Genomic DNA, 27396 nt, shown 5'->3' on the forward strand with positions numbered 1-27396 from the left:
CAGGGTTCTTCCATGTATACAACCTTCTTTCATGATTCTTGAACCAAGTGTTAGCTATGATTAAGTTATGCTCTGTGCAAAATTCTACCAGGCGGCTCCCTCTTTCATTTCTTACCCCCAATCCATATTCACCTACTACTTTTCCTCCTCTTCCTTTTCCTACTGTCAGTCACCCATGACTATTAAATTTTAGTCTCCCTTCGCTACCTGAATAATTTCTTTTATCTCATCATACATTTCATCAATTGCTTATCATCTGCAGAGCTAGTTGGCATATAAACTTGTACTCCTGTAGTAGGCGTGGGCTTCGTGTCTATCTTGGCCACAATAATGAGTTCACTATGCTGTTTGTAGTAGCTTACCCGCACTCCTATTTTTTTATTCATTATTAAACCTACTCCTGCATTACCCCTATTTGATTTTGTGTTTATAACCCTGTATTCACCTGACCAAAAGTCTTGTTCCTCCTGCCACCGAACTTCACTAATTCCCACTATATCTAACTTTAACCTATCCATTTCCCTTTTTAAATTTTCTAACCTACCTGCCCGATTAAGGGATCTGACATTCCACGCTCCGATCCGTAGAACGCCAGTTTTCTTTCTCCTGATAACGACGTCCTCTTGAGTAGTCCCCACCCGGAGGTCCGAATGGGGGACTATTTTACCTCTGGAATATTTTACCCACGAGGACGCCATCACCATTTAATCATACAGTAAAGCTGCATGCCCTCTGGAAAAATTACGGCTGTAATTTCCCCTTGCTTTCAGCTGTTCGCATTACCAGCACAGCAAGGCCGTTTTGGTCAGTGTTACAAGGCCATATCAATCATCCAGACTGTTGCCCCTGCAACTACTGAAAAGACTGCTGCCCCTCTTCAGGAACCACACATTTGTCTGGCATCTCAACAGATACCCCTCTGTTGTGGTTGCACCTACGGTATGGCTATCTGTGTCGTTGAGGCACACAAGCCTCCCCACCAACGGCAAGGTCCATGTTTCATGGGGGGGGGGGGGGGGGGTCGTACCATTATCATCAGTTTGATCTAACAGGAAGTGTTTACTCTGACCAGGCAACAAATTTTCATTATTCCACAATGTTTTCATGTGGACTAAAACTGTAACTGATGATCTCAGATGTGTGTCATTTATGATAAACCACACATCTAGCAACAATGATGTGCTCCAAACTACTCATGTCTTTCTCCTTCATCGTTTTCTGCTGTTGTGGCACATACTCCCACCTACACTGGTTTAATATTCTGACATGAGGATTTGGATGAAGTGTAGTCAATCAGTGCCTTGCAGTTTTTTAATAATTTATACATTGTAAAACCACTTTTCATAAATATTAGTTACAGGAATGCTATAAAACCCTACAAGCTTCACCATTTCTGTTCTAATGATGTGCAGCTGCTAGCCTGCTATGACCTACATTCTGTCCACACCACTTACTTTGGGAACTTTCACCGCATTCTTATGATGTGATGTTAACCAAATGATTTTTTTTAAATCACTGGTTCCTGTGTGAAGCCACTAACATTGTATTTATGCCCTCCACATGATGTAGAAATGCACATAAAACATAATGGGGTTGATGTAACATTCCACATGACTAGTTCATTGCAACAATTCTTTGGAAGCTCAACCGCAGAAATTTGAAGAAAAGAATGACAAACATGCTGCAGAATTTATGGTGAGAAGTACTTTTATGTGGGAAAGATTTCAGTTTACAAGTTTCAGCTTAGGTTTCATTTAAAAATGGTCTTGTAGGAGAATGAAGCTGTGCCAGCCTCATGAGAGTAATGCAAAGTAAAAATCGTAAGCAACCCATTGCAGAAATGCAGTACTAAATGTCACATCTCTATTAAAGAAAGGAAAAAGTAATTATTAATTGGCACACTGAAAAAGAAATGAAGTATTTTTATACTTATGAGACAACTTAAAAGGGAAGAACCTAAAGCAAAAGGAATAAAGAGGGGCAACAGGAGGCATTCAGCAGTTTTCAAAAACAGAAAAAGTTAAGAAAAATACTTTGAATCCTGTTTCTGTCTGCAGATTTTAGGAGCATAATACAAAGAGTATGTCTTTTTGTCAAGTTGCTACATGTTCATTTGGACCAACCTTTATTACTCCTGTTTCATCATGTACAACGTTTTGCTGTGTAAGGGGTAGTCTAAAATTTCAGTTATCATCCCAGAAAATGAAGTTAAGCATTTATTTTCTTGTTTTTTTTTTTTTTTTTGCATATGTACAGTTGTGGTGCACATGAAAATCCTCATGCCACAGTACCATTGCATCTACGTCAATACCTACATAAATGCTCCACAAGCCACCACCTGGTGCAAGGCAGAGACTAACTGGTACCATTACTAGTTGTTTCCTTTCCTGTTCCATTTGCAAATGAAAAATGGCTGTTTTTATATCTCATCCGACCCCTAATTTCTCTTATCTTTGTGGTGTTTACATGAAATGCACTTTGGCCGCAATATAATCGTTCTGCAGTCATCTTCAAATGCCGGTTCTCTAAATTTTCTCAATAGGTTTCTGGAAAAAGACTGTCATCTTCCCTCCATGAATTTCCCTGTAATACTCACTTGTTTATTGAACCTACTCATAAACAATGTGCACACTGCCTCTGAATTGGTTTGACACTTATTTGTGTGATAGAGGAGCCAAAACGTATGCCTATCTCCATTTCATCAGTGGATCAAGCCAATTTGTTTTGACTTACAAGTGGTGTGGTACAGTACTGTTGCATGGGGATTTTGGCGTGTACCAGAATTGCAGACATGTACCTACAAACAAACAAAACTTAATTATTAAACTTTATTTTTTTCAAGGTTATAATTAAAACTTAGACTACTTCTCATAATATCTGCTTATTTAGATTTTATTTAAAATTTGTTTTACATTGAAATTGATTTCATTAATTGAATGCATGATTCCAGCAGTATCAGCCAGCATTGTTTTAGACATTACTGGCAATGATGGAGGTGGTGTATTGGTTTGGAAGGAACAGGATTCAAGTGCCTATCTGGTCGTTCATATGTAGGTTTGCGTGATTTGCCTAATTTGATTAAATCAAAATGCAGAATAGTTCGTTTAAAAAGGGCAGTCAATTTCCTTCAGCATCCTTGTTCAGTCCAAGCTTGTGCTCTGTCTCGAAATACCTGATCATCACCAGTGGACTGTTAAACCGTAATTTTCCTTACTTGCTTGTGATATTACTGTTTCATACTTTGAATGCAGAACATATAATGGGCACAGTTTATGTAAGTCACATGTTATGAGTTTGCTGTGTGGAATGTTCTTCGGCCTGTCTGTAATTTCTGTTCATTTGTCTCACTAGTTCCACCAGTTTTTTGACTGCTTATGTATATCTGATTCGGTTATACCTTTCATGAATAGAAAATTAAGAAATGCTGCTTTTTACCTGTCTTATGTTATTAAGGCTTAGGCCAGTTCTGAAATGAAATCTGGATTTTCTTTTCATTAAAGAAAAAAGAAAGATCTATTTCTGATCAGTAAAATGTGACACTAATTTGACAGTATTTAACAATAGTTAATCAAGATCCAAAACTCAGAGAATTTTATTTATCGCTTTGATATTGTTTGATTGGTGTAGTTTATAAGAAGAGATCGGGTAGTGAATTGAATATGATCTGTCAAGCAGCAATATTTATATCCTATTTTTGGGGCTTCTGCAACCGCAGTGGGAGTTAATTACAATCTCTAATGTACTTCCTTGCTGGCAAGTTCATTAGCACTGTGAATTCTGAATAATAATAGTAGTAACATAATACTTATACAGTTCTGTTGTGGAATAAAGCTACTCAATAAATCTCATACAAGTTGCTCCACGCTATAATTCTTAATTCATCCTGTATGAATTTTTCTGTTGAGTAGTAGTAGCATGTCTCTCACAGAATGTCTTGTAGCCTTCTTTTATAGGATCTAGCTTCATATTAAGTATATTTTTGCCTATTAATTCATTATAAACTCTCATCACAGTATACCATGGAGTCCTTGCATATAATTTTAATTAGCGAATCGGAAATATAAAATTAACTTTGGCTACACTTTGATTTTCTTGAATTAATTTTACTTTGATGTGTAAGGAGATTATAATTATGTAAGTGTGTAGAGAAAGGACAGCTAGGGGTTGTAGTTGGTGAAATAATGAGTCACAAGATTCTTTTGGATATATGGTTCATATTTATCTAACAGTTGTCTTCTGGAACTTCAGTATTTGAGATGCATTGTTTGAACAGCCTCGGAATACTATAAATATACCATACCAAATGAAGGATTCAAATTAACTATGCTATGTTATGCATATTGATGCTAGTAGCATTTTTGGTATATGCATTGCAAATCTGAAACTGATGAAAGTATTTGCTGGTATTCATTATGTGTGTCCCAGTTTACATTCTTGTTCAGTTACAAGAATATGACCCATTAATCAAACAATGGAAAATCCAGGATGGAATGTAACAATACCAGAGAAGGAAAGTTGCTACTCACCATATAGCAGAGTTGCTGAGTCGTGATAGGCTCTCCTTTCCGCTACTTACCCCCTCCCCCCTCCGCACCTTCTCTCCTGCCCTCCTAAACTGCAACACTTCACTGTCCGCCACTCCCACCATACTATCCCTCCCCCTCCCCCTCCCTGCCCCAGCCTCCTCCTTAGTGTGTGTGTGTGTGTGTGTGTGTGTGTGTGTGTGTGTGTGTGTGTGTGTGTTTACTGCTGACAAAGGCCTTAATGGCCGAAAGCTATAATTGTGTGAATCTTTTTGCTGTGCCCAATATGACCCATTAGATTGTTATGATATATTTTAATCTCTTGCAATTTTTAATGTTTGCTTTTGAATTGTTTCATGCAGATTTTTGTGATGTTCAGTTTCAACCTAGTTTGTTGGAACAATTATTCGAAGTTAGTGAAGATGAACATAGTAGAGCTAGGAATGTTTTCTGCATCTCTGTTGCTGATTAAGATATATCATTTATCTGAAAACAAAATTTACATATATTTATTATTAAGCCACTCACATAGAACTTGCCCTAGAATAGAACCTTGAGGCACACTTTGAATGATAGTGTACTCCAGTTAGCCTAATATAATTCAGTCACCCAGTGTCTTCTTTTCTATAACTGTGGTATAAGCCTCTGCCTTTAATGCCAGAGTTATGTTCTTTAGTCTGAAGATAGGTTTGATACACCTCTTCATGTTTCTCTGTCTTGTGTAAGCCTCTTCATCTCTTAATAAATGCTGGCACCTAAATGCATCTGAACATGCTTACAGTATTCACCCGTTGGTCTCCCTCTACATGACCAAATTTACAATCCTTCATGCTTCATGATGTGTCCTATCAATAGATCCCTGCTCTTTTAGTCAAGTGGTGCCACAAATGTCTTTTTTCCCCAATTCTATTCAGTACTTCCTCATTAATTATTTGACCTACCCATCTAATCTTCAGCATTCTTTCGTAGCACCACATTTTGAAAAGCTTCTATTCTCTTGTTTTCTGAACTACTTATTGTCCACTTTTCACTTCTGTACGAGGCTACTCTCCTGACAATATCTTGAGAAAAATGCTTCGTAACACTTATATTTATATTCTGTGCCAAATTTCTCTTTTTCAGAAACATTTTTCTTGCTATTGCTTGACTGGATTTTATATTTTCTGTACTTGATCTTTGTCAGTTATTTTGCTGCCTAAATAGCAAAATTCATTTTCTTTGTTTAGTATCTTATTTCCTAATTTGATTCCTTCGAATACCCTTATTCAATTCAGTATTATTCCAGTACTGTTATTTTTTTAAATATTTATCTTATAATCTCTTTTTGTAACATTATGCGTTCTGTTCAGCTGCTCTTCCAAGTCCCTTGCTGTCACTGACATAATTACGATGTCATTGACAACCCTCAAAATTTTTATTTCTTCTCCCTGAATGTTAATTCTCTTTCCAAATTTCTCCTTGGTTTCCTTTTCTGCATGCTCAGTGTACAGATGATATAATGTTGTGGATAGGCTACAACCCTGTCTTACTCTCTTTTCAGTTACTGTATCACTTTCATGTTTTTTGACTCTTATAACTACAGTTTGGTTTCCATAGGAGTTGTAGATAGTCTTTCATTCTCCGTATTTTATCCTTGCTGCCTTCAGAATTTCAAAGACTGTACTCCAGTCACCATTGGTAAAAGCTTTCTCTGAATCTACAAATGCTATAGATGTAGCTTTGCCTTTCTTCAGTCTGTTTTCTAAGATGAGTCATAGGGTCAGTGTTGTCTTGTGTGCTTCTTCATTTCTCTGTAACACAAACTGATCATTCTTGAGATTATCTTCTACTATCTTTTCCATTCTTTTGTAAATAATTTGTGTCTGTCTTTTGTAAGCATGACTTATTAAACTGATGGGTTGGTAATATTCACACAAGAGAGCATCTAGCTTCTTTGTACCTGGAATTATTACAGTATTCTGGAAGTCTGAGGGTTCTTAGTCTGTTTCATGTATCTTGCACACCAAGTTGAATAGTTTTGTCAAGAGTGGCTGTCATGAGCATCTCAATAACTCTGAGTGAACATTGTATACTCCAGATGTCTTAGTTAAGTTTTTCAGTGCTGTGGGCGGTTCTTCTCACACTATCATATTTCCCATCTCATTTTGACCTAGTTCCTCCTCTCTTTCTCTTCTATTGCCTTCAAGTTTAATTTATTTGTGGAGACCCTCTATACAGTGCTTCCACCTTTCACTCTTACCTTTTTTACTTACAACAGTAATCCCATAGTTATCTAATTCATAGGTAACAAATAACAGAAGGAGTGAATGTTACCACTAATCAAATGATAGAGGAACTGTGCTGTCAACAGGAAGTCATTAACTTATAAAAATGCAGATGCATACACTCAGCTATGTCCTCCCGACCACGTTATCGAGGCACTGTGTTTTCAGTCCTACTTATGTGCCTGTAGACTGCACAAGGCCTCAGCCACAGTGTGCTGGGTTTTCTGTATTCTTTCTTTTATTTATTTACATTCCACTCTGGACTCGCTAGTATAATGTTAGTTGGCAGATGAGCAAGTTACAGTTCAACTAGTTAAATGCATTTGTTAAATCACAGATAATGCCTGCAGCTGTACCCCTCCATTCCATGTTGTTTTTGTTGTTGTTGTTGTCATCCTCAGTCCAGAGATGAGTTTTATGCAGTTCTCCACAGTACTCTATCCTGTGCAAATCTCTTCCTCATTGAACAACCTTGAGACGTACATAGGGACATCAGAAAGCAAGTTAACGTATTGTCCCACTCTAAGACCATCATGTAACAAGAATGGCAGATTGTCAGAGGAGAGTACACATTCCAGGTTTACTGCAGAAACAGTCCTACTGCGGTACAGGTAACAGGTGCATTGCAGTGTACAACTGAAAAGGCACAAAAACTGGAAATATACTCCAAAGTTGACGTTTACAGGACAGAATGATTCTTGTGGGCAAAATGCCTAAATTGCACACAGATTCAACATGAATTTCTGGTGCAACATGGCTCAAACGCAGTTTTGCTTCCAGATATAGTTAAGTGGTGCTGTGCCAACAGTTTGACCAAGGCCAAATAGACATCAGTGATGCTAACGGGGAAGTCCAGATCTTGCGCCATGTGATTTTCATCTTTTCGGCAAGCTCAAGGAACATTTGGAATGAAGTAGGCTTTCCAATAGTGAGAATGGTTCCATGGCCAAGGAGTGGATATCTGTGTTCAAGGAATTGAGCTATTGGCAGAATGCTCCAATTGTTGTGCACAGAGATTCGGTGACTATGATGAAAATGGTGTCATGTATCTGTGTCTCTTTGCAGTATAGGGCAGCAGTCAATAAAAGTTGCTTGGTCTGACATAATTATGTGTAACTTAATTTTTAAAGCCCCCTCACATATGCACTTGGACCATTTTTTGTATTCATTCCTTGGTTTCCCTCTACAATTTTTACCCGCCAAAAATTGCCTGCATAATCAAACTGATGATTCCTTAATGTCTTTGGATGTATACCATCAACCAACCTCTTCTTTTTTCTTCTTTTTGATTCAATACCCCCCTTATCAATCTACCCACTTAATCTTTAGCATTCTTCTCTTCTTATGTGAACTGCTGATCATCCAAGTTTCTCTTTATTTTACTTTTGGTTGGTGTTCATCTTATATTTTGTTCAACTGCTCTTTCAAGTCTTCTGACGGAATTATGATGTGTCTGGTAAATCTCAGAGTTTTAGTTTTTGTTCTCCCTGAACTTTAATATCATTTCCGAATTTCTCTTTACTTACCTTCATACCTTTCTCAATGCACAGACTGAATAACACCTGAGGTCAGGCTACAATCCTGTCTTGCTCCCATGTCAACTATGGCTTCCCTTTCATGTAGTCTGGTTCCCATACAATTTGTAAATAACCTTTTGCTCCCTATATTTTATTCCTGCTGTCTCCAGAATTTTCGAGGAATATATTCCAGTCATCATTATCAGAAGCTTTCTTTAAATATTAAGGCTGTAAATATATGTTTGCTTTTCTACAACATATCTTCTAACATGAGGCACAGGGCCCATATTGCCTCTTGTGTTCCTACATTTCTCTTGAACCCAAACTGATCGTCCCTGAGGTCAACCTGTAGAAGTTTTCCTTTCTTCTGTACTTACCTAAGATTGGCCTCTAGAAGTTTACCATTCTTCTGTAAGTAATACATGTCAGTCTTTTATTTATAAAACTGGTAATATATCAGCATTCACACCTGTCAGCACCTGCCTTGTTTGGAGATGGAATATTACACTCCTCTTGAAGTCTGAGGGTGCTTCACCTGTCTTTCACACCAGGCGGAATAGTTTTGTCATGGCTGGCTCCCCCCAAGGACCTCAGTAATTCTACAGGAATGTTGTTTACTCCACAGGTCTTATTTGATTTAGGTCTTCTCACATTATTGTAGCTCCCAGCTCGTTTTCATCTACTTCATCTTCCTTTTTTAGAATACTACCTTGGAGTTCACTTCCCATTTATAGCCATTCTATATATGATTTCTGTCTTTCAGCTTTCACTTCTATGCTTAGTACTGGCTCACCGTCAGAGCTCATGATATTCATACAGCTGCTTCACTTTTCTCCAAAGGCCTCTTTAATCTTTTCATAGGTAGAAGATGTCTGTGTCCTCTTTTGTCAGCTTCATTTGCTGCTTTCATCACTCAGAGTCAGTATCTCATGAGTTATCCAATGATTTCTATTGGGCTTTGTATTTTTGTTATTTGATCCTCAGCTACCTTCCCTATTTCATCTCTCAAGGCTATCCATTTGTGTTCTTTACCTTTGTTCCAATCAGTCATTGCCTAATACTCCCTTTGAAACTCACAACAGCCACTGGATCTTTCAACTTATCCAAGTCTCATTTCAGTAATTTGTTAGTGAGTGAGGTAAGTACTGATACTGAAATCATTGGTGGAGACTTTAATCATCCAACAATTGGGAAAATTATAGTTTTGTTAGTGGTAGGCATGATAAGATGTCCTGTGAAATGGTACTAAATGCCTTCTGTGAAAACTACCTAGAACAGATAGTTAGGAACCGCGCTCCTGGTGAAATATATTGGATCTAATGTCAACAAATAGACCTACCCCCTTTGAGGATGTCTACATTGTAACTGGTATCAGTGACCATGACGTGGTTGTTGCAACAATGGTTTCCAAAGTTTAAAGTGCAACTAAAACAAGCAGGAAGATATCTTCAGTAATCTACATAAAAAAAATCAGTAGTGTCATATCTCCATGAGGAACTTGAAACTGTCAGCACAGGACAGGAGCCTGTAGAGTTACAGCTCAAATATAAAAGAATAGTTGACCATGCACTGGTTAGATATGTACCCAGTAGAACATTCCATAATGCGGGGGAACCTTCATGGTATACAGTCACTGTAAAGAAACTTCTAAAGAAACAGAGATTACTGCAGAATAGGTGTAAAACAAAGCATAAGGGTATAGATAATGAAATGCTGAATGAAATATATTTGTCTGTTAAGAGAGCAATGCATGATGCCTTCAATGACTACTGTAGTAGAAAATTGTCAAGTGATCTTTTACAGAAGCCAAAGAAATTCTGGCCATATGTGAATGCACCAAAGTTCGTGTCCAGCCCCTAGCGAATGAGACAGAAACTGAAATTGATGATAGCAAGGCAAAAGCTGAAATGCTTAACTCCTTTTTCAAATGTTCCTTTACAAAGAAAAACCTACGAGAATTGCCCAGTTTAATCCTGAAAAGATGAATGAAATAAGTATTATTGTCCAATTCACAAATGATGGTGGTTCGCGCATGTCAAGGCACAGACAAGTATTGCATTAAGCGAGAGTTACGGTATGCACATGTGCATGCTTTCTGCTTGAAGAAAGCATATATCCTGCAAATTATGTCTCTCACTTTCTTACACAGCATTTATAACTGTAATCAGCGAGGACAACTCACAACAAATGCAATAAAAATTCACTAAACAACTTGTAGCATTCAGAACAGAGTGCTGAGAACACTACTGAACGCTCATTGGCTGTCGGAGAATGTGTGAGATAGGTGCGCAAAACAAACCTAAACTCGACCACCATCATTCATGACTCCAACTATAGTAATAGTGGTTTTGAGAAACAGATGAAATCATTAAAATTGAACCGAGCTCCACGGCATGATGGAACCCCTATCAGATTTTGTACTGAATTAGCCTCACTTTTTACTATAATCTATCATAGATCCCTTAAACAAAAAACTGTGCCCAGTTCTTGGAAAAAGACACAGGTCACACCCATCTACAAGAAGGGTAGTAGAAGTGATCTACAAAAGTACTATCCAACATTCTTGACATTGATTTATTGTAGAATCTTAGAGCATGTTCTGAGCTCAAACATAATGAGGTATCTTGAACAGAATGATGTGCTCAATACCAACCTGTTTAGATTTTCGAATACATCGACCATGTGAAATGCAACTCGCACTTTTCTCACATGAAATACTGAAAGTTTTGGATCAAGGCAGTCAGATAATGTGATATTTCTTGACTTCTGAAAAGCATTTGAATCAGTACTACACCTACGCTTCATTTGAATCAGTACTACACCTACGCTTATTGTCAAAAGTATGATGATATGGGGTATCAAGTGAAATTTGTGACTGGATTGAGGACTTTCTGATAGAGAGGACACAGCACATTATCCTGGATGGTGAGTCATCATCAGATGTACAAGTAACTTTGGGTGTGCCCCAGGGAAGTGTGTCGGGACCCTTGCTGTTCATGTTGTATATTAATTACCTTCCAGACAATATTCATACTAAAATCAGGCTTTTTGTCTACTGTCTGAAAGAAGCTGCATAAATATTCAGTCAGACCTTGATAAGATTTCACAGTGGTGCAGAGGTTGGCAACTTGCTCTAAACGTTTAGAAATGTAAAATTCTGCACTTCACAAAATGAAAAAAACATGGTATCCTGTGACTATAATATAAATGAGTCACTGTTGGAACCGGCCATCTCATACAGATACCTGGGTGTAACACTTCATAGGGATATGAAATGGAATGATCACATCGGTTCACTCGTGGGTAAAGCAGGTGGGAGACTTCGTTTTATTTGTAGAAAACTGGGGAAGTGCAATCAGTCTACAAAGGAGACAGCTTACGAATCACTTGTGTGACTGGTTCTAGAATATTTCTAAAGTGTGTGAAACCCATACCAGATAGGACTAACAGGGGATATTGAACGTGTACAGAGAATGCCAGCATGAATGGTCACAGGTTTATTTAATCCATAGGATAGTAGTAGTAGTAACCTCATGTATAGATGTAGAAATAGTTAGCACACTGGACTCACATTCAGGAGAGCAGTGGTTCAAATCCACTTACACCCGTCCAGATTTAGATTTTCTGTGGTTTCCCTAAATTGCTCCAGGCATCTAGATCTACACCTACAAAGATACTTTGCCTGTCACCATATGGTGCGTCGCGGAGGGTACTATGTAGCACTACTTGTCATTTGCCTTTCTGTTCAATTCACAAATAGAGCAGGGGAAAAACAACTCTCTATATATCTCCGTATGAGCTGTAATTTCTTATCTTATTTTATCTTCGTGGTCCTTTCGTGCAATGTATGTTAGCAGTAGAAGAATCGTTTGGCAGTCGGCTTCAATTGCTGGTTCTCTAAATTTTCTCAATAGTTCCTCAAAAAGAACATCACTTTACCTCCTTTTTGAGTTCCCGAAGCATCTCTATAACACTGACATATTGTTCCAACCTACCGGCAACAATCTAGCAGCCCGCCTCCCAAGTGCTGGGATGGTTCATTAGAAAAAGACATGGCCAATATCCTTCTCCATCCATGAAGCATTCCAAGCTGGTGATCTGCTTCTAATGAGTGCAATGTCATCAGGACATTAAACGTCAATCTTCCTTCCTTAATTTACTATCTTTCTGCAGTTCTTTCAGTTTTAACCTGCAGCTCATAGCCAATAAATTGTGGTTGGAGTTCACATGTGCGTCTGAAAATGTTTTTCAATTTAATATCTGATTTTGAAATCTCTGTCTGTCTCCAAGTATCTTCTTTCATGAGTATTAAATCAAGTATTAGCAATGTGCAAAACTCTACCAGGTGGCTTCTTCTCTTTCTACATCTACATCTACATTTATACTCCGCAAGCCACCCAACGGTGTGTGGCGGAGGGCACTTTACGTGCCACTGTCATTACCTCCCTTTCCTGTTCCAGTTGCATATGGTTCGCGGGAAGAACGACTGTCTGAAAGCCTCCGTGCACGCTCGAATCTCTCTAATTTTACATTCGTGATCTCCTCGGGAGGTATAAGTAGGGGGAAGCAATATATTAGATACCTCATCCAGAAACGCACCCTCTCGAAACCTGGCGAGCAAGCTACACTGCGATGCAGAGCGCCTCTCTTGCAGAGTCTGCCACTTGAGTTTATTAAACATCTCCGTAACGCTATCACGGTTACCAAATAACCCTGTGACGAAACGCGCCGCTCTTCTTTGGATCTTCTCTATCTCCTCCGTCAACCCGATCTGGTACGGATCCCACACTGATGAGCAATAGTCAAGTATAGGTCCAACGAGTGTTTTGTAAGCCACCTCCTTTGTTGATGGACTACATTTTCTAAGCACTCTCCCAATGAATCTCAACCTGGTACCCGCCTTACCAACAATTAATTTATATGATCATTCCACTTCAAATCGTTCCGCACGCATACTCCCAGATATTTTACAGAAGCAACTGCTACCAGTGTTTGTTCCGCTATCATATAATCATACAATAAAGGATCCTTCTTTCTATGTATTCGCAATACATTACATTTGTCTATGTTAAGGGACAGTTGCCACTCCCTGCACCAAGTGCCTATCCGCTGCAGATCTTCCTGCATTTCGCTACAATTTTCTAATGCTGCAACTTCTCTGTATACTACAGCATCATCCGCGAAAAGCCGCATGGAACTTCCGACACTATCTACTAGGTCATTTATATATATTGTGAAAAGCAATGGTCCCATAACACTCCCCTGTGTCACACCAGAGGTTACTTTAACGTCTGTAGACGTCTCTCCATTGATAACAACATGCTGTGTTCTGTTTGCTAAAAACTCTTCAATCCAGCCACACAGCTGGTCTGATATTCTGTAGGCTCTTACTTTGTTTATCAGGCGACAGTGCGGAACTGTATCGAACGCCTGGGAGCCTGTATCTAATATTTTCTGGGTCTCATGAACAAATAAAGCGAGTTGGGTCTCACATGATCGCTGTTTCCGGAATCCATGTTGATTCCTATATAGTAGATTCTGGGTTTCCAAAAACGACATGATACTCGAGCAAAAAAACATGTTCTAAAATTCTACAACAGATCGACGTCAGAGATATAGGTCTATAGTTTTGTGCATCTGCTCGACGACCCTTCTTGAAGACTGGGACTACCTGTGCTCTTTTCCAATAATTTGAAACCTTCCGTTCCTCTAGAGACTTGCGGTACACGGCTGTTAGAACGGGGGCAAGTTCTTTCGCGTACTCTGTGTAGAATCGAATTGGTATCCCGTCAGGTCCAGTGGACTTTCCTCTGTTGAGTGATTCCAGTTGCTTTTCTATTCCTTGGACACTTATTTCGGTGTCAGCCATTTTTTCATTTATGCGAGGATTTAGAGAAGGAACTGCAGTGCGGACTTCCTCTGTGAAACAGCTTTGGAAAAAGGTGTTTAGTATTTCAGCTTTACGTGTGTCATCCTCTGTTTCAATGCCATCATCATCCCGGAGTGTCTGGATATGCTGTTTCGAGCCACTTACTGATTTAACGTAAGACCAGAACTTCCTAGGATTTTCTGTCAAGTCGGTACATAGAATTTTACTTTTGAATTCACTGAACGCTTCACGCATAGCCCTCCTTACGCTAACTTTGACATCGTTTAGCTTCTGTTTGTCTGAGAGGTTTTGGCTGCGTTTAAACTTGGAGTGAAGCTCTCTTTGCTTTCGCAGTAGTTTCCTAACTTTGTTGTTGTACCACGGCGGGTTTTTCCCGTCCCTCACAGTTTTACTCGGCACGTACCTGTCTAAAACGCATTTTTCGATTGCCTTGAACTTTTTCCATAAACACTCAACATTGTCAGTGTCGGAACAGAAATTTTCATTTTGATCTGTTAGGTAGTCTGAAATCTGCCTTCTATTACTCTTGCTAAGCAGATAAACCTTCCTCCCTTTTTTTATATTCCTATTAACTTCCATATTCAGGGATGCTGCAACGGCCTTATGATCACTGATTCCTTTCCCTCAGTCCATGTTCTCCTACTATTTTTTCTTGTCTTCATTTTCCGACTGTCAAATTCCAGTCCCCCAACATAATTAAATTTTCATCTCCCTTAACCATCTGAGTAATCTCTATTTATCTTATCATACATTCTTTCAATCTCTTCGGCATCTGTAGAAATAGTTGGTATATAAACTTGTGTGAATGTGGTGGGTATGTGTTATATGTCTGTCTCGACTATGATAATGTGTTTGCTTTGCTGTTCATAATAGTGTACCCATATTCATATCTTCTTATTCATTATTATTCCTACACCTGCATTAACCTTAGCTGATTTTGTATTTATAATCCTGTACTCATTTGACCAGCAGTCTTGTTCTTCCTGCCACCATGTTACACCATATCCAACTTCAGCTTATCCATTTCCCTTAAAAATTCTATAACCTATCTCTAAGATTAAGGGATCTAACATTCCACATTCCTTCACAGAGAGTGCCAGTTTCATTTTTCTTGACAACATTGTCCCGAGAGACCCGAATGGGGGCTATGTTGTCTCCAGAATATTTTACGCAAGAGGATGTCTTTATCATTTAACCATACAGTACAGCTGCATGCCTTCATGGAAAAATAATAGCAGTAGTTTCCCCCTACTTTCTGTTGTTTACAGTATGTGCATAGTAAGGCCACGTTGGCTAATATTACATGGCAGATCAGTCAAGTCATCTAGACTGTTTCTCCTGCAACTTCTGAAAAGGCTGTGCACCACTCTTCAGTAACCATAGGCTTGTCTGGCCTCTCCACAGACACCCTTCTGCTGTAATTGTACCTCTGGTATGACTATCTGTATTGTTGAAGCACACAAGCCATTGCAGCTCATCCGAGGGCCATGGTTCACAGAGGAAGCCTCCATTCAAATACTTTGTGTATTTTTAGAGGAAGTTGCATCTATAGGCTCTTTCTTCTTTGGAATCCAAATTAGTTACTTAGAACAATATATTTTGCATCTTAGATTGCAGCTGTTTTTTTCCATCATTTTCTACAGGATTGGAAGGCTAAAAGTAGGTTCATAGTTTCTTGTATCTTCGCTTGACCTTTTCTTGTACAGCTGTTTACCTAGTTGTACTTGAGCTCATAGTTTGCTACCCTATTCAAAACTTTGCTTTATTATTAGAGTTAGTAAAGAAGCTACAGTGTGATATACTGCTTTTATAATTTAAATGTGTATCCTATCCCAGCCAGCAACTTTTTTGTTTTAATGATAATCTACTATAAAATCTTTCCCTTTTTTTTTTTTGTTGAAACTCTTTTTTCAATTCTTAATGCGCCCATCTTCTTGATGAAGTCCAAAGGGATTCTGAAGAGATTTACTTTACTCTGTTAAACTATAATGTCAAGATCAACATTCACAACGTTATGAAGAATTTGTTTAAACATTCATCAATTTGAGCTGTGTTCACAATAATGTTATCACCTAGTTTAATCATCTTACAATAATTTATTTATGTGTAACTGTTGCAAATCTACAGTCGTAGACCAGGCCTGCCCCTAATGGCAGTGTTTAATGTTTGAATATTCTGAATTAAGGTCAGTTATTCCTGGAATATTCTTAGATGCAAACCTTAAAATCCATTTAATGAGACAAAAAATACATTCTCTCTCTCAATGTATATCTCCAAGATTTATGACCAAACCGGAGGTACAAACAGATAAATCTCCTGTGTTAATTTCAGGTTAACTTTAAGACACAGTAAAGTAATCCAGGTTGTGTATTTAGTTGAAGTTTTCTCTGTAAAATGAAGTTTGTAATCAAAAAATCATACAAATTCTAATTCATTGCAACAATTTTGTAACATTTTCTTATGGCTGTATGTTCTTAGATAGTGTATTTATTACTGCATAGTCATATTGCATGTAAAACATATTTATTTGGTAGTAATTACTAATGTACAATTCATCCTACAGGCAATTACGGCTGGATATTTCTATCACATTGCACGGCTTTCAAAAGGTGGTCAATACAAAACTGTTAAGCATCAGCAAACAGTTATGATTCATCCGAACAGTGCCTTATTTGAAGACCTGCCTCGCTGGGTGCTTTACCATGAACTGGTGTTCACTACTAAAGAATTTATGAGGCAGGTTAGTATTTTACAGACACTGTCCAACACTACACCCAAGAACCTCAGGAATATTTATTATGTTAGAAAAGCATCAATCAGCATGTTTACATAACAAATTTGTGCCTTTTGAAGGTGGAGTCAGAGTGAAATAAATATCATAATTGCCACAATTTTCTAATGTATCTATGTGATTACAGAGCTATTGTGTCAGTATAGGTCACTTATAATAATGGAATGGAGAAATAATATTTCAACATTTCATAAACTCATTAATATAAGAACTGTAATCAAAGTAGGTGAATATGGATTGGGGGGAAGAAATGAAAGAGGAAGCTGCCTTGTAGAATTTTGCACGGAGCATTACTTAATCATAGCTAACACTTGGTTCAAGAATCATAAAAGAAGGTAGTATACCTGGAAGAATCCTGGAGATACTAAAAGGTATCAGATAGATTATATAATGGTAAGACAGAGATTTAGGAACCAGGTTTTAAATTGTAAGACATTTCCAGGGGCAGATGTGGATTCTGACCACAATCTATTGGTTATGAACTGCAGATTGAAACTGAAGACACTGCAAAAAGGTGGGAATTTAAGGAGATGGGACCTGGATAAATTGAAAGAACCAGAGGTTGTAGAGAGTTTCAGGGAGAGCATAAGGGAACAATCGACAGGAATGGGGCAAAGAAATACAGTAGAAGAAGAATGGGTAGCTCTGAGGGACGAAGTAGTGAAGGCAGCAGAGGATCAAGTAGGTAAAAAGACGAGGGCTAATAGAAATCCTTGGGTAACAGAAGAAATATTGAATTTAATTGATGAAAGAAGAAAATATAAAAATGCAGTAAATGAAGCAGGCAAAAAGGAATACAAACGTCTCAAAAATGAGATCGACAGGAAGTGCAAAATGGCTAAGCAGGGATGGCTAGAGGACAAATGTAAGGATGTAGAGGCTTGTCTCACTAGGGGTAAGATAGATACTGCCTACAGGAAAATTAAAGAGACCTTTGGAGAGAAGAGAACCACTTGTATGAATATTAAGAGCTCAGATGGCAACCCAGTTCTAAGCAAAGGAGGGAAGGCAGAAAGGTGGAAGGAGTATATAGAGGGTTTATACAAGGGCGATGTACTTGAGGACAATATTATGGAAATGGAAGAGGATGTAGATGAAGATGAAATGGGAGATAAGATACTGCGTGAAGAGTTTGACAGAGAACTGAAAGACCTGAGTCGAAACAAGGCCCCGGGAGTAGACAACATTCCATTAGAACTACTGATGGCCTTGGGAGAGCCAGTCATGACAAAACTCTACCATCTGGTGAGCAAGATGTATGAGACAGGCGAAATACCCTCAGACTTCAAGAAGAATATAATAATCCCAATCCCAAAGAAAGCAGGTGTTGACAGATGTGAAAATTACCGAACTATCAGTTTAATAAGTCACAGCTGCAAAATACTAACGCAAATTCTTTACAGACGAATGGAAAAACTGGTAGAAGCGGACCTCGGGGAAGATCAGTTTGGATTCCGTAGAAATGTTGGAACACGTGAGGCAATATTAACCTTACGACTTATCTTAGAAGAAAGATTAAGAAAAGGCAAACCTACATCTCTAGCATTTGTAGACTTAGAGAAAGCTTTTGACAACGTTAACTGGAATACTCTCTTTCAAATTCTGAAGGTGGCAGGAGTAAAATACAGGGAGCGAAAGGCTATTTACAATTTGTACAGAAATCAGATGGCAGTTATAAGAGTCGAGGGGCATGAAAGGGAAGCAGTGGTTGGGAAAGGAGTGAGACAGGGTTGTAGCCTCTCCCCGATGTTATTCAATCTGTATATTAGCAAGCAGTAAAGGAAACAAAAGAAAAATTCGGAGTAGGTATTAAAATTCATGGAGAAGAAGTAAAAACTTTGAGGTTCACCGATGACATTGTAATTCTGTCAGAGACAGCAAAGGACTTGGAAGAGCAGTTGAACGGAATGGACAGTGTCTTGAAAGGAGGATATAAGATGAACATCAACAAAAGCAAAACGAGGATAATGGAATGTAGTCAAATTAAATCGGGTGATGCTGAGGGGATTAGATTAGGAAATGAGACACTTAAAGTAGTAAAGGAGTTTTGCTATTTAGGGAGTAAAATAACTGATGATGGCCGAAGTAGAGAGGATATAAAATGTAGACTGGCAATGGCAAGGAAATCGTTTCTGAATAAGAGAAATTTGTTAACATCGAGTATAGATTTAAGTGTCAGGAAGTCGTTTCTGAAAGTATTTGTATGGAGTGTAGCCATGTATGGAAGTGAAACATGGATGATAACCAGTTTGGACAAGAAGAGAATAGAAGCTTTCGAAATGTGGTGCTACAGAAGAATGCTGAAGATTAGATGGGTAGATCACATAACTGATGAGGAGGTATTGAAAAGAATTGGGGAGAAGAGGAGTTTGTGGCACAACTTGACAAGAAGAAGGGACCGGTTGGTAGGACATGTTCTGAGGCATCAAGGGATCACAAATTTAGCATTGGAGGGCAGCATGGAGGGTAAAAATCGTAGAGGGTGACCAAGAGATGAATACACTAAGCAGATTCAGAAGGATGTAGGTTGGAGTAGGTACTGGGAGATGAAGAAGCTTGCACAGGATAGAGTAGCATGGAGAGCTGCATCAAACCAGTCTGACTGAAGACCACAACAACAACAACAACAACAACAACAATCAAAGTCTGTACTCTGCTGTGTATTGTGGTATGATGCGGCAGATTTACCCCTATGGGACTGTATTCCTCATCCGTAAATCTTTGTATATGACAAATTAACTGCAAAGAAAAGCAATATTTTTACAGTACTCTATACTTTCACTAATTAGCATTTCATTTTTCTGTGCTTGCACTATTGTAAACGAATAGAGTTTTATGGGCATATTACAGTCAAAGCTTACAGGACAGAGAAAGTGAGGGATGGTAGGTAGATGGACATGTAGAGAGAGAGAGAGAGAGAGAGAGAGAGAGAGAGAGAGAGAGAGAGAGAGAGTGAGTTTCGTATTGAAGCCATGACCTTTGTAGGTCTCCTTATTTGATTTGAAGTTTCCTAAAAATGATTGTGTTATTGCATTGCATACCTGCTTCCTCATCTCCACCTTCCTCAAATTCATTCACTTGATTTCACTGTTGTCAATACATTGACTACACATGGCCTACATATTCAAAAGAGAGGAAGAGATAGGTTGGATAAACTTCTTGTTGCAAATGAACAAGAGGCCACCATTACGCAAAGCAAGATCCCTGTGGTTAGTAGTGTTTTTTGGGATAGAATAATGATTCAGACACACTTTTGTCAAAGAAGTCAAAACAACAGAAGAGCCCTAAAAATGCTTACGAATAGACAGCAAAGGACGGTTGGCTTATTTCATCAGAATATTAGAGGATTGGGTGATAATGTAGAAGAGCTTCTTGCCTGTTGGAAAAATTTAGAGAGCTGTGAAAGGGGTAGACATCCTGTGCCTAGCTGAGCTAGTATAACAGCAGGGGCTTAGTGAAGTTAAATATAAAAATCACACCCTAGCTTCTTGCTTTTGTAGAATTAATATGGAAACAGTGGGAGTTGTTCCATATATTAAGGGAGAACACAAATTCAAAAATGTTAAAATAAGTAGGTTTTTTTAGTGAGTGGCATATAGAAGTGTGAGCTTGTGAAATAATACTGCAGGATAGTTCTCTTTTAATTGTAACTACAGTAGATCCCCACTGGGAAACTTGTAATGGTTATGAGGAATTTGGATTCCTTAAAACTATACGTCAGACAGCAGCAAGCAGTCTGATGATTTCAGTGTCAATTTTCTAAAAGATTCTAATATGAAAATTGATCTGGAAACCTTATCTGGATCATGAAATTTGATCTCAGTAATTAGATTTACAACACAGGTAAAGGCAATAGCTCTCTTTGATCATGATGCACAGTTAGTTAGGATAAATAAGATAATACCTTACAGTGTAGGCATTCCTCCATGGAAATTAGGTAGAATATAATGACTCTGGGAAAGTTATTTTTATGAACAGTTTAGACAAGATTACCTGGGATGAAAAGTAGAAGGAACCAAATGTAAACATAAAATTTAATCTATCTCTAAAAAATTCATTTGTTTGAAATTACTTAGAAGTGGCATAAAAAAAACCATGTAAGAAACTATGGATCACTGGAGTTTATTAAAGTATCCTGTGAAAGAAAAAGTTAATGGAACTTTTGGCAGGAACAAATAAAAGATCCTGCAGTAGTTGCATGCTGCAAAAACTGTTCAAAATTATTTCAAAAATTAAAGAGCATGCACATTATGTCAGAAAAAGAGCAAACTTAAGTCTGTATGGAATGTAGTGAAGTTAGAGGAGGACAAGAGGTCATAGAATAAGAGAACATCACCATTGACATAAATTGAATCAGTCAAAAATGTAGCAGAAAATATAGAAACAGGCAAATCTCATAAAATTCAGTCATTTGGTTGCCTCGCGCACTTCTCCTTCTGAAATTAAGAAAGTTATATATTATCTCAAAAATAAGAACTCACCTGGATTTGATGGTATTTCCAACAGAGTACTAAAAGACTTGTTCCCATATAATAAGTGCTGTCTTTCCCGAAATAAATACTGCATCACAAACCCAGGGCACTTTTACAGAAAGGTTGAAAACTGCCATTGTTAAACTCCTCTACAAGAAAGATGACACAAGAGATGACAATAACTACCAACCCATTTCACTACTCACAAAATTTTCCAGACTTCTTGAGAAGGTATGTTTTAGAATAGTATCCCACCTGAGCTACAATAGTATCCTCAATAAATCACGTTTGGATTTTGGAAGAATTGCTTAACTGAGAAGACCATTTCCATATTCAGTCACCAAATTTTACAAGCATCAAATAATAAAATAGCGTCAGTTGTTATTTTCTGTAACACATAGAATGCATTTGACTGTGTGAATCATAATGTTATATTTAACCAACAGAATGCAGAAAGTTGTACTTAATAATTCAGCCAATGTAGAGATTCTTCTGATTGTGGAGAAATCACATTTGGGAATCCGCAATGCTCAATCTAGGCTCACTGTTGTTTCTCAAATGACCTTCATCTAATGTAGGGTGTATACGACCCAGAGATCTGGGAGAAACCCAGGAATTTTTCATTGTTTTAATTTTCAGTTAATTTTTTGTAATTTTGACTGGTGAGAACTGATACTCTAACAAGGGATATTGCTGTATCCCACTACTGCAAAATAATACTGCAGCAATAAAACATGAATGAGAAAGAAACGAATATAAAATTTAAGTTGCGAAGGAAATGCGCCATATACAACAACAAAACTCAGTGCTCATACAAGCGGACAATTGCCTCCAATGAGCGTGACATCACAGCTGTTACATTAGATTCATTTTACCAGTTACGAACGGGCTCATGTACAGGTGCAGTTGAGTCTCGTGTGAGTAGTACCTTCTCCTACTTCTGGCTACAGAAATGTAGCTGTTGGCTGTGTAAGCAGTCACAGCAAGCTGCTAGATGCTACTGGGAGAAGTTTTACTGGCGCACCCAAGCTGCCAGATTCATGCATGCCCAGCAGGCCCAGATATAAGGAAGGGGGTGGGGAGACAGCAAACCAGGGGGGGGGGGGGGGGTTAGGGGAGCACATTCATATTCTTGAGGAAAAAAACCTTGTTTCACAAAGTGCCTAGCATCCAGCACACGTTGGTCTATTGATTATTTATATGATTTTGAAACGCATCCCTGTTGGTTTTTGAACATTTTTGAACACATTCTAAGTTGATTTCTGAATGAATCAGAAGTTGATTTTTGAATGCGTGTTTAGTGAATGTGTTGTCTCTGTCAGGGAATCCTTGTCGCATCTAGAAATAAACTTTCCTGCAGACAAAAGGGGACGACGCTATATAAGATGAGCCGAATAAACCCGAACGGGTGAATACCAATTGCTGTTTGTTTATGTGGTTGATTGGGTGTGGATTATCAGCGTTCTAATAATTATTAGCAAAATCCATAGATTCAAATTACCAGAGTGGAATTAAACGACTAACAGGAGTAACAGGTAAGAAAGATTACGTATTACCTTCCCAGTGTATCCAAGAAAATGAAATTTTGACAGAAAATTTTTGACAGATCGCTACACTAGTAGTGGCCAGTTGTGCTGTCCCTGGCTAACAGCTGCTGAAGTTCTGTTCTGGAAGTACCATGGAAAACGCATTGTTCGAACATGTAACAAAGCCTAACCGGAGAATAATCGTGGGATAATTAAACCAGTGATTCTGACAGGGTTAGTGAAGTTAACCGGCGAATAAGTTGTGGCAAGGTTAGGAAGAGTTACGGGATTAGTGATGACAAGATTGATTGTTAGAATGAGGAAGGAGAAGAAACGAGGACTCACACAAATTATGGAAGAATATGACAATTCCAAATTTATATAAAAAATTTGTACTGCTACTTTTCGATCTCATGCTTGAGAAACCGGAGTGTATGAATGAAATGTGAAACTATTTCCCAACATAAAGCCTTTTGCTTGTAGTAGGCCTAATAGGCATTTGATATTGGTACTTTATGAATTATAATCTGTCATGTTATAAAAATGACCATTTGTACCAAAACAGTCTCCTTTATTTGGTGTGTGTTTCAATTGCTGCAGTATTAGATTAGATTAGATTTACTTTCATTCCAATTGATCCATAGTGAGTAGGTCCTCCAGGATGTAGAACATGACCTATTTTGTTTCATCTAGCAGACAGTGACAAAATAGATGTTATCAAATCGAGAAACCACACCAGTCTTGAGTACTATTTATATTAACAGCTTTTTCCATGTTAAACAACGACATGTCGATTTTTCATGTAGCAAAATGTTTGCCAAACAATGATGAGTAATAGATTCTTTCACAGAAAGGAAAGCATGTCATGTAAAGCTGTAGCAAGGTTAAGAGGAAAAAATGCTGGGAGCTAAGGATTGAAGAAATGTGTACTGTCTTGCTTGTCTCTTGTCTTTGCTGGTTAATTTTATGTCAGACAAAACAGCAAGTTAATAGCTAATAGGCAACAAAGAGTGCAAATTTTCTGAAGAGTTCTTGTTCTCCCGATTGCAAGAGCAGGAGAGGCACTGCAGGACATTCTAATTTCCGCTGTCCTGGATATAGTTTGATGCCATCCATTACAAAATATACATGTTTCAATTCCACAGAGCGAAATACAGTGACGTGCGATAGAAGAAAGCTGTGTGAAGAGGCGTGGCACTCCACTTTGGCAGACTTAAGATCAAATAACATGTCTTAGACTTCCTTGAACACATATGTTTTATGTATCAGACTCCTCAGAAAGATGTGCACTACAAAATGAACTTATTTTTGAAAATTCGTTTATTTTTTATATACAAAGATGATGTGACTTACCAAATGAAAGTGCTGGCAGGTCGACAGACACACAAACGAACACAAACACACACACAAAATTCAAGCTTTCGCAACAAACTGTTGCCTCATCAGGAAAGAGGGAAGGAATAATAAAGGGAAACATTCCACGTAGGAAAAATATATCTAAAAACAAAGATGATGTGACTTACCAAATGAAAGTGCTGGCAGGTCGACAGACACACAAACGAACACAAACATACACACAAAATTCAAGCTTTCGCAACAAACTGTTGCCTCATCAGGAAAGAGGGAAGGAGAGGGAAAGACGAAAGGATGTGGGTTTTAAGGGAGAGGGTAAGGAGTCATTCCAATCCCGGGAGCGGAAAGACTTACCTTAGGGGGAAAAAAGGACAGGTATACACTCGCACACACACACATATCCATCCACACATATACAGACACAAGCAGACACATTTAAAGTTTGGGCAGAGATGTCAGTCCTGACTAAGGTGGCAACTTAAAAAAAAAAAAAATTTTTTTTTTTTTGAGCGGATAAAATAACTCACTTCAGCCACATTTGCACTTTTAATCATAGCAAATCTTGGGGAGAGACAAATCAATAAGTTGGGTTATTTTGCCTATTTTCCTTCAAAAATGTCGTATGGAATTATATTCTCGGACAACTCATTGTGAAGGAAGGAAGTCTTCATTGCTCAAAAATGTGCTGCAGCAATAATATGCGGTGCTCACTCACTATTATGTTGCAGACATCTGTTTAAAGAGTTAGGCATTTTAATTACTGCCTTGCAGTATATTTATTTTCTCATGAAATTTGTTGTAAATAATTCATTGCAGTTCAAAAGGAAAAATAATGTACATATTTATAATGAGAGGTGCAAGATGCAGCCATCAAAATTTTTGATCACTTATCCAGTGATATAAAATGTCTGACAGGCAGCAAAGCAGGGGGGTGATTCTTCTGGAAAACCTTGAGAACCTGGAATTCTCAGTAAATCACAGGGAATATCAGAAATTTCATAAAATCTCAGGGAATTCTATTTTTTTAACGAAGCATTGAAGTTTAATTTTATTGACTTTTATAAATGACAAATTTTAAAATATTTAATATTTAACAGTGTGTAAATTATATGCATATTATTCCATATATGTATAAATTATCGATAAATATGAATTATCCTGTTTTTGGAAACTACCATATATAAGATTGAGTAGTCACCATGCAAAGTAAATAACTGCTCCTTCGAAACTCCTATTTCGTAGAATAACTTCTATTTTTGTAATGTGTAAAAGGTGATGGGTAGGGATTACCAACTTAACATAAAGAGAAAAAGAAGTTGCAAATTGTCAGCATGTAGCCATATTTACAACATCAAACTAACCAACCAACTACATAATTTTCTTTCAGGTTTTTGCATGAAAATGATCAGACATCGGTTTCCATTTTTCTGGATTGTTTCAATCAATGTAGTTGCTTACCATGCATGTAGTTACCATTAACTTTTACAGGGCATACCAATTCCTATAGCAATGAATGTAGATGTAGATGTGTGTATAAGAAACACTGAGCCATTTTCAGGCAGAGTTGTTTCTTGAATAATTCCTTCCTGATATACTTATCACTTTACTTTAAGAGTATTCACTTGCAACTATCCATATCGTTACAAGTATAGCTGTTTCATACTCGTTATTTTACTTTTTCAGGTTACTGAAATTGAAAGTAAATGGTTATTGGAAGTAGCTCCACACTATTACAAACCACGTGAATTGGAAGACTCTACTAACAAAAAAATGCCAAAACAGATTGGCAAATCAAGAGCAGAACTGGGAGACCATTGAAGATATATCATCACTTATGTTGCACATTGTAACTAATAATTGTACTGCATTGAACTTCTGTTTTATATTTGCATTGATGTCTTTAGGATATATTAGAAAAAAAAGGAAGAGTACAAATTATACTTTTGAATAATACATAATTTATAGGAAAATAAATGTTGTCTGTATTTTTACATTCCATGTTTTTATATAGCTGTGCAACAACTACTGAAAGTAGCAGTCATTTTTTATGGCAAAGCTGTGGTGTTCGCTGAGTTATTCAGTGGTTTGGTATTTAACTAATTTGTAAATGGAAATGATAATCTTATTTTATTACATTGAGTAATTACTAAATAATTTTTCTCCTGGCTAAAGATTTGATCAAGTTGCTAAAGAACTCCAAGTTAATGTCGTGTTAAAGTGTTGTCTGTAAGTTGTGTAACTGTCACTAAATCACAATTCGTACAACAGATTCTATACAACTATGGATTATGATGGAAACAGTTATCTTCAGCAAAATGATCATTAAAACCACAGAATATCAGCTGCGCACAACACTGACGTATGTTACCTGAAACAATATTGTTCACAACTCGTGCGTAATTAATTTCGGCTCCATACATCAGCTAGAAAAGTTTGTTATAACGATCGTGCTATGAGCACTGGTTTTAAAGAACCAATCTGATTCGAATTATTTTCATTAAAATGAGTTCGGAACCACTGGTGCACATTTATTTTTACATATTGTATTACGTTCGGCATTTATGTCTGCAGAGTTGCGTAATTTGAATTTGCCGCTGAGACAATTGTTAAGATGGCGGCAGACAATTGATAGAGACTTTCTATTGTTAGAGCAAATAAGTATTTTAAATGCTTATTAAACTTTACAGAAACTCTACTTTCGTATTGTGCACTATTTAGACTTCATCAAGCAAACATTTGATTTGTTTCTAAGGAAAGCACAGACAAAAACGCCATACAAATCGCTATCATCAATGGCTGCGCTCGTTGCAGCGGAAAGAAGTACTTAACACAGATAATGCTTACTGAGAGAGGAATTAAAGTTACAAATAATAATTCACTCATGTTTATAATAATAATCAACTCTACTTTCAAGTAATAATTAACAAATAATTACAGTTTCTTAAGAGACCTCAGTTCGATAAGCGTCCGCAATCTACATAAGCCAACCAACAAAAGGTAAAAACAAAGGAAGACAAACGCAGATCATAAAAGGAATTTACAATTATCATTGTCTTTGTA

The 27396-nt window shown here is 37.6% G+C and overlaps 1 protein-coding gene across 1 annotated transcript in view; it reads left to right on the forward strand.

Moving 5' to 3' along the window:
* Positions 1 to 26298, forward strand: part of LOC126262927 (pre-mRNA-splicing factor ATP-dependent RNA helicase DHX16) — a 135093-nt gene extending 108795 nt beyond the window's left edge. Inside the window, exons 15-16 of the mRNA XM_049959852.1 lie at positions 16758 to 16934; positions 26020 to 26298. Of these exons, the coding sequence (XP_049815809.1) occupies positions 16758 to 16934; positions 26020 to 26154 (312 nt within the window). The 3' untranslated portion in view covers positions 26155 to 26298. The remainder of the gene's footprint in view (positions 1 to 16757; positions 16935 to 26019) is intronic.
* Positions 26299 to 27396: the final 1098 nt, after the last annotated feature.

The sequence above is a fragment of the Schistocerca nitens genome, chromosome 6 (genome assembly GCF_023898315.1).
Source record: "Schistocerca nitens isolate TAMUIC-IGC-003100 chromosome 6, iqSchNite1.1, whole genome shotgun sequence".
NCBI classification, from domain to species: Eukaryota; Metazoa; Arthropoda; class Insecta; order Orthoptera; family Acrididae; genus Schistocerca; species Schistocerca nitens.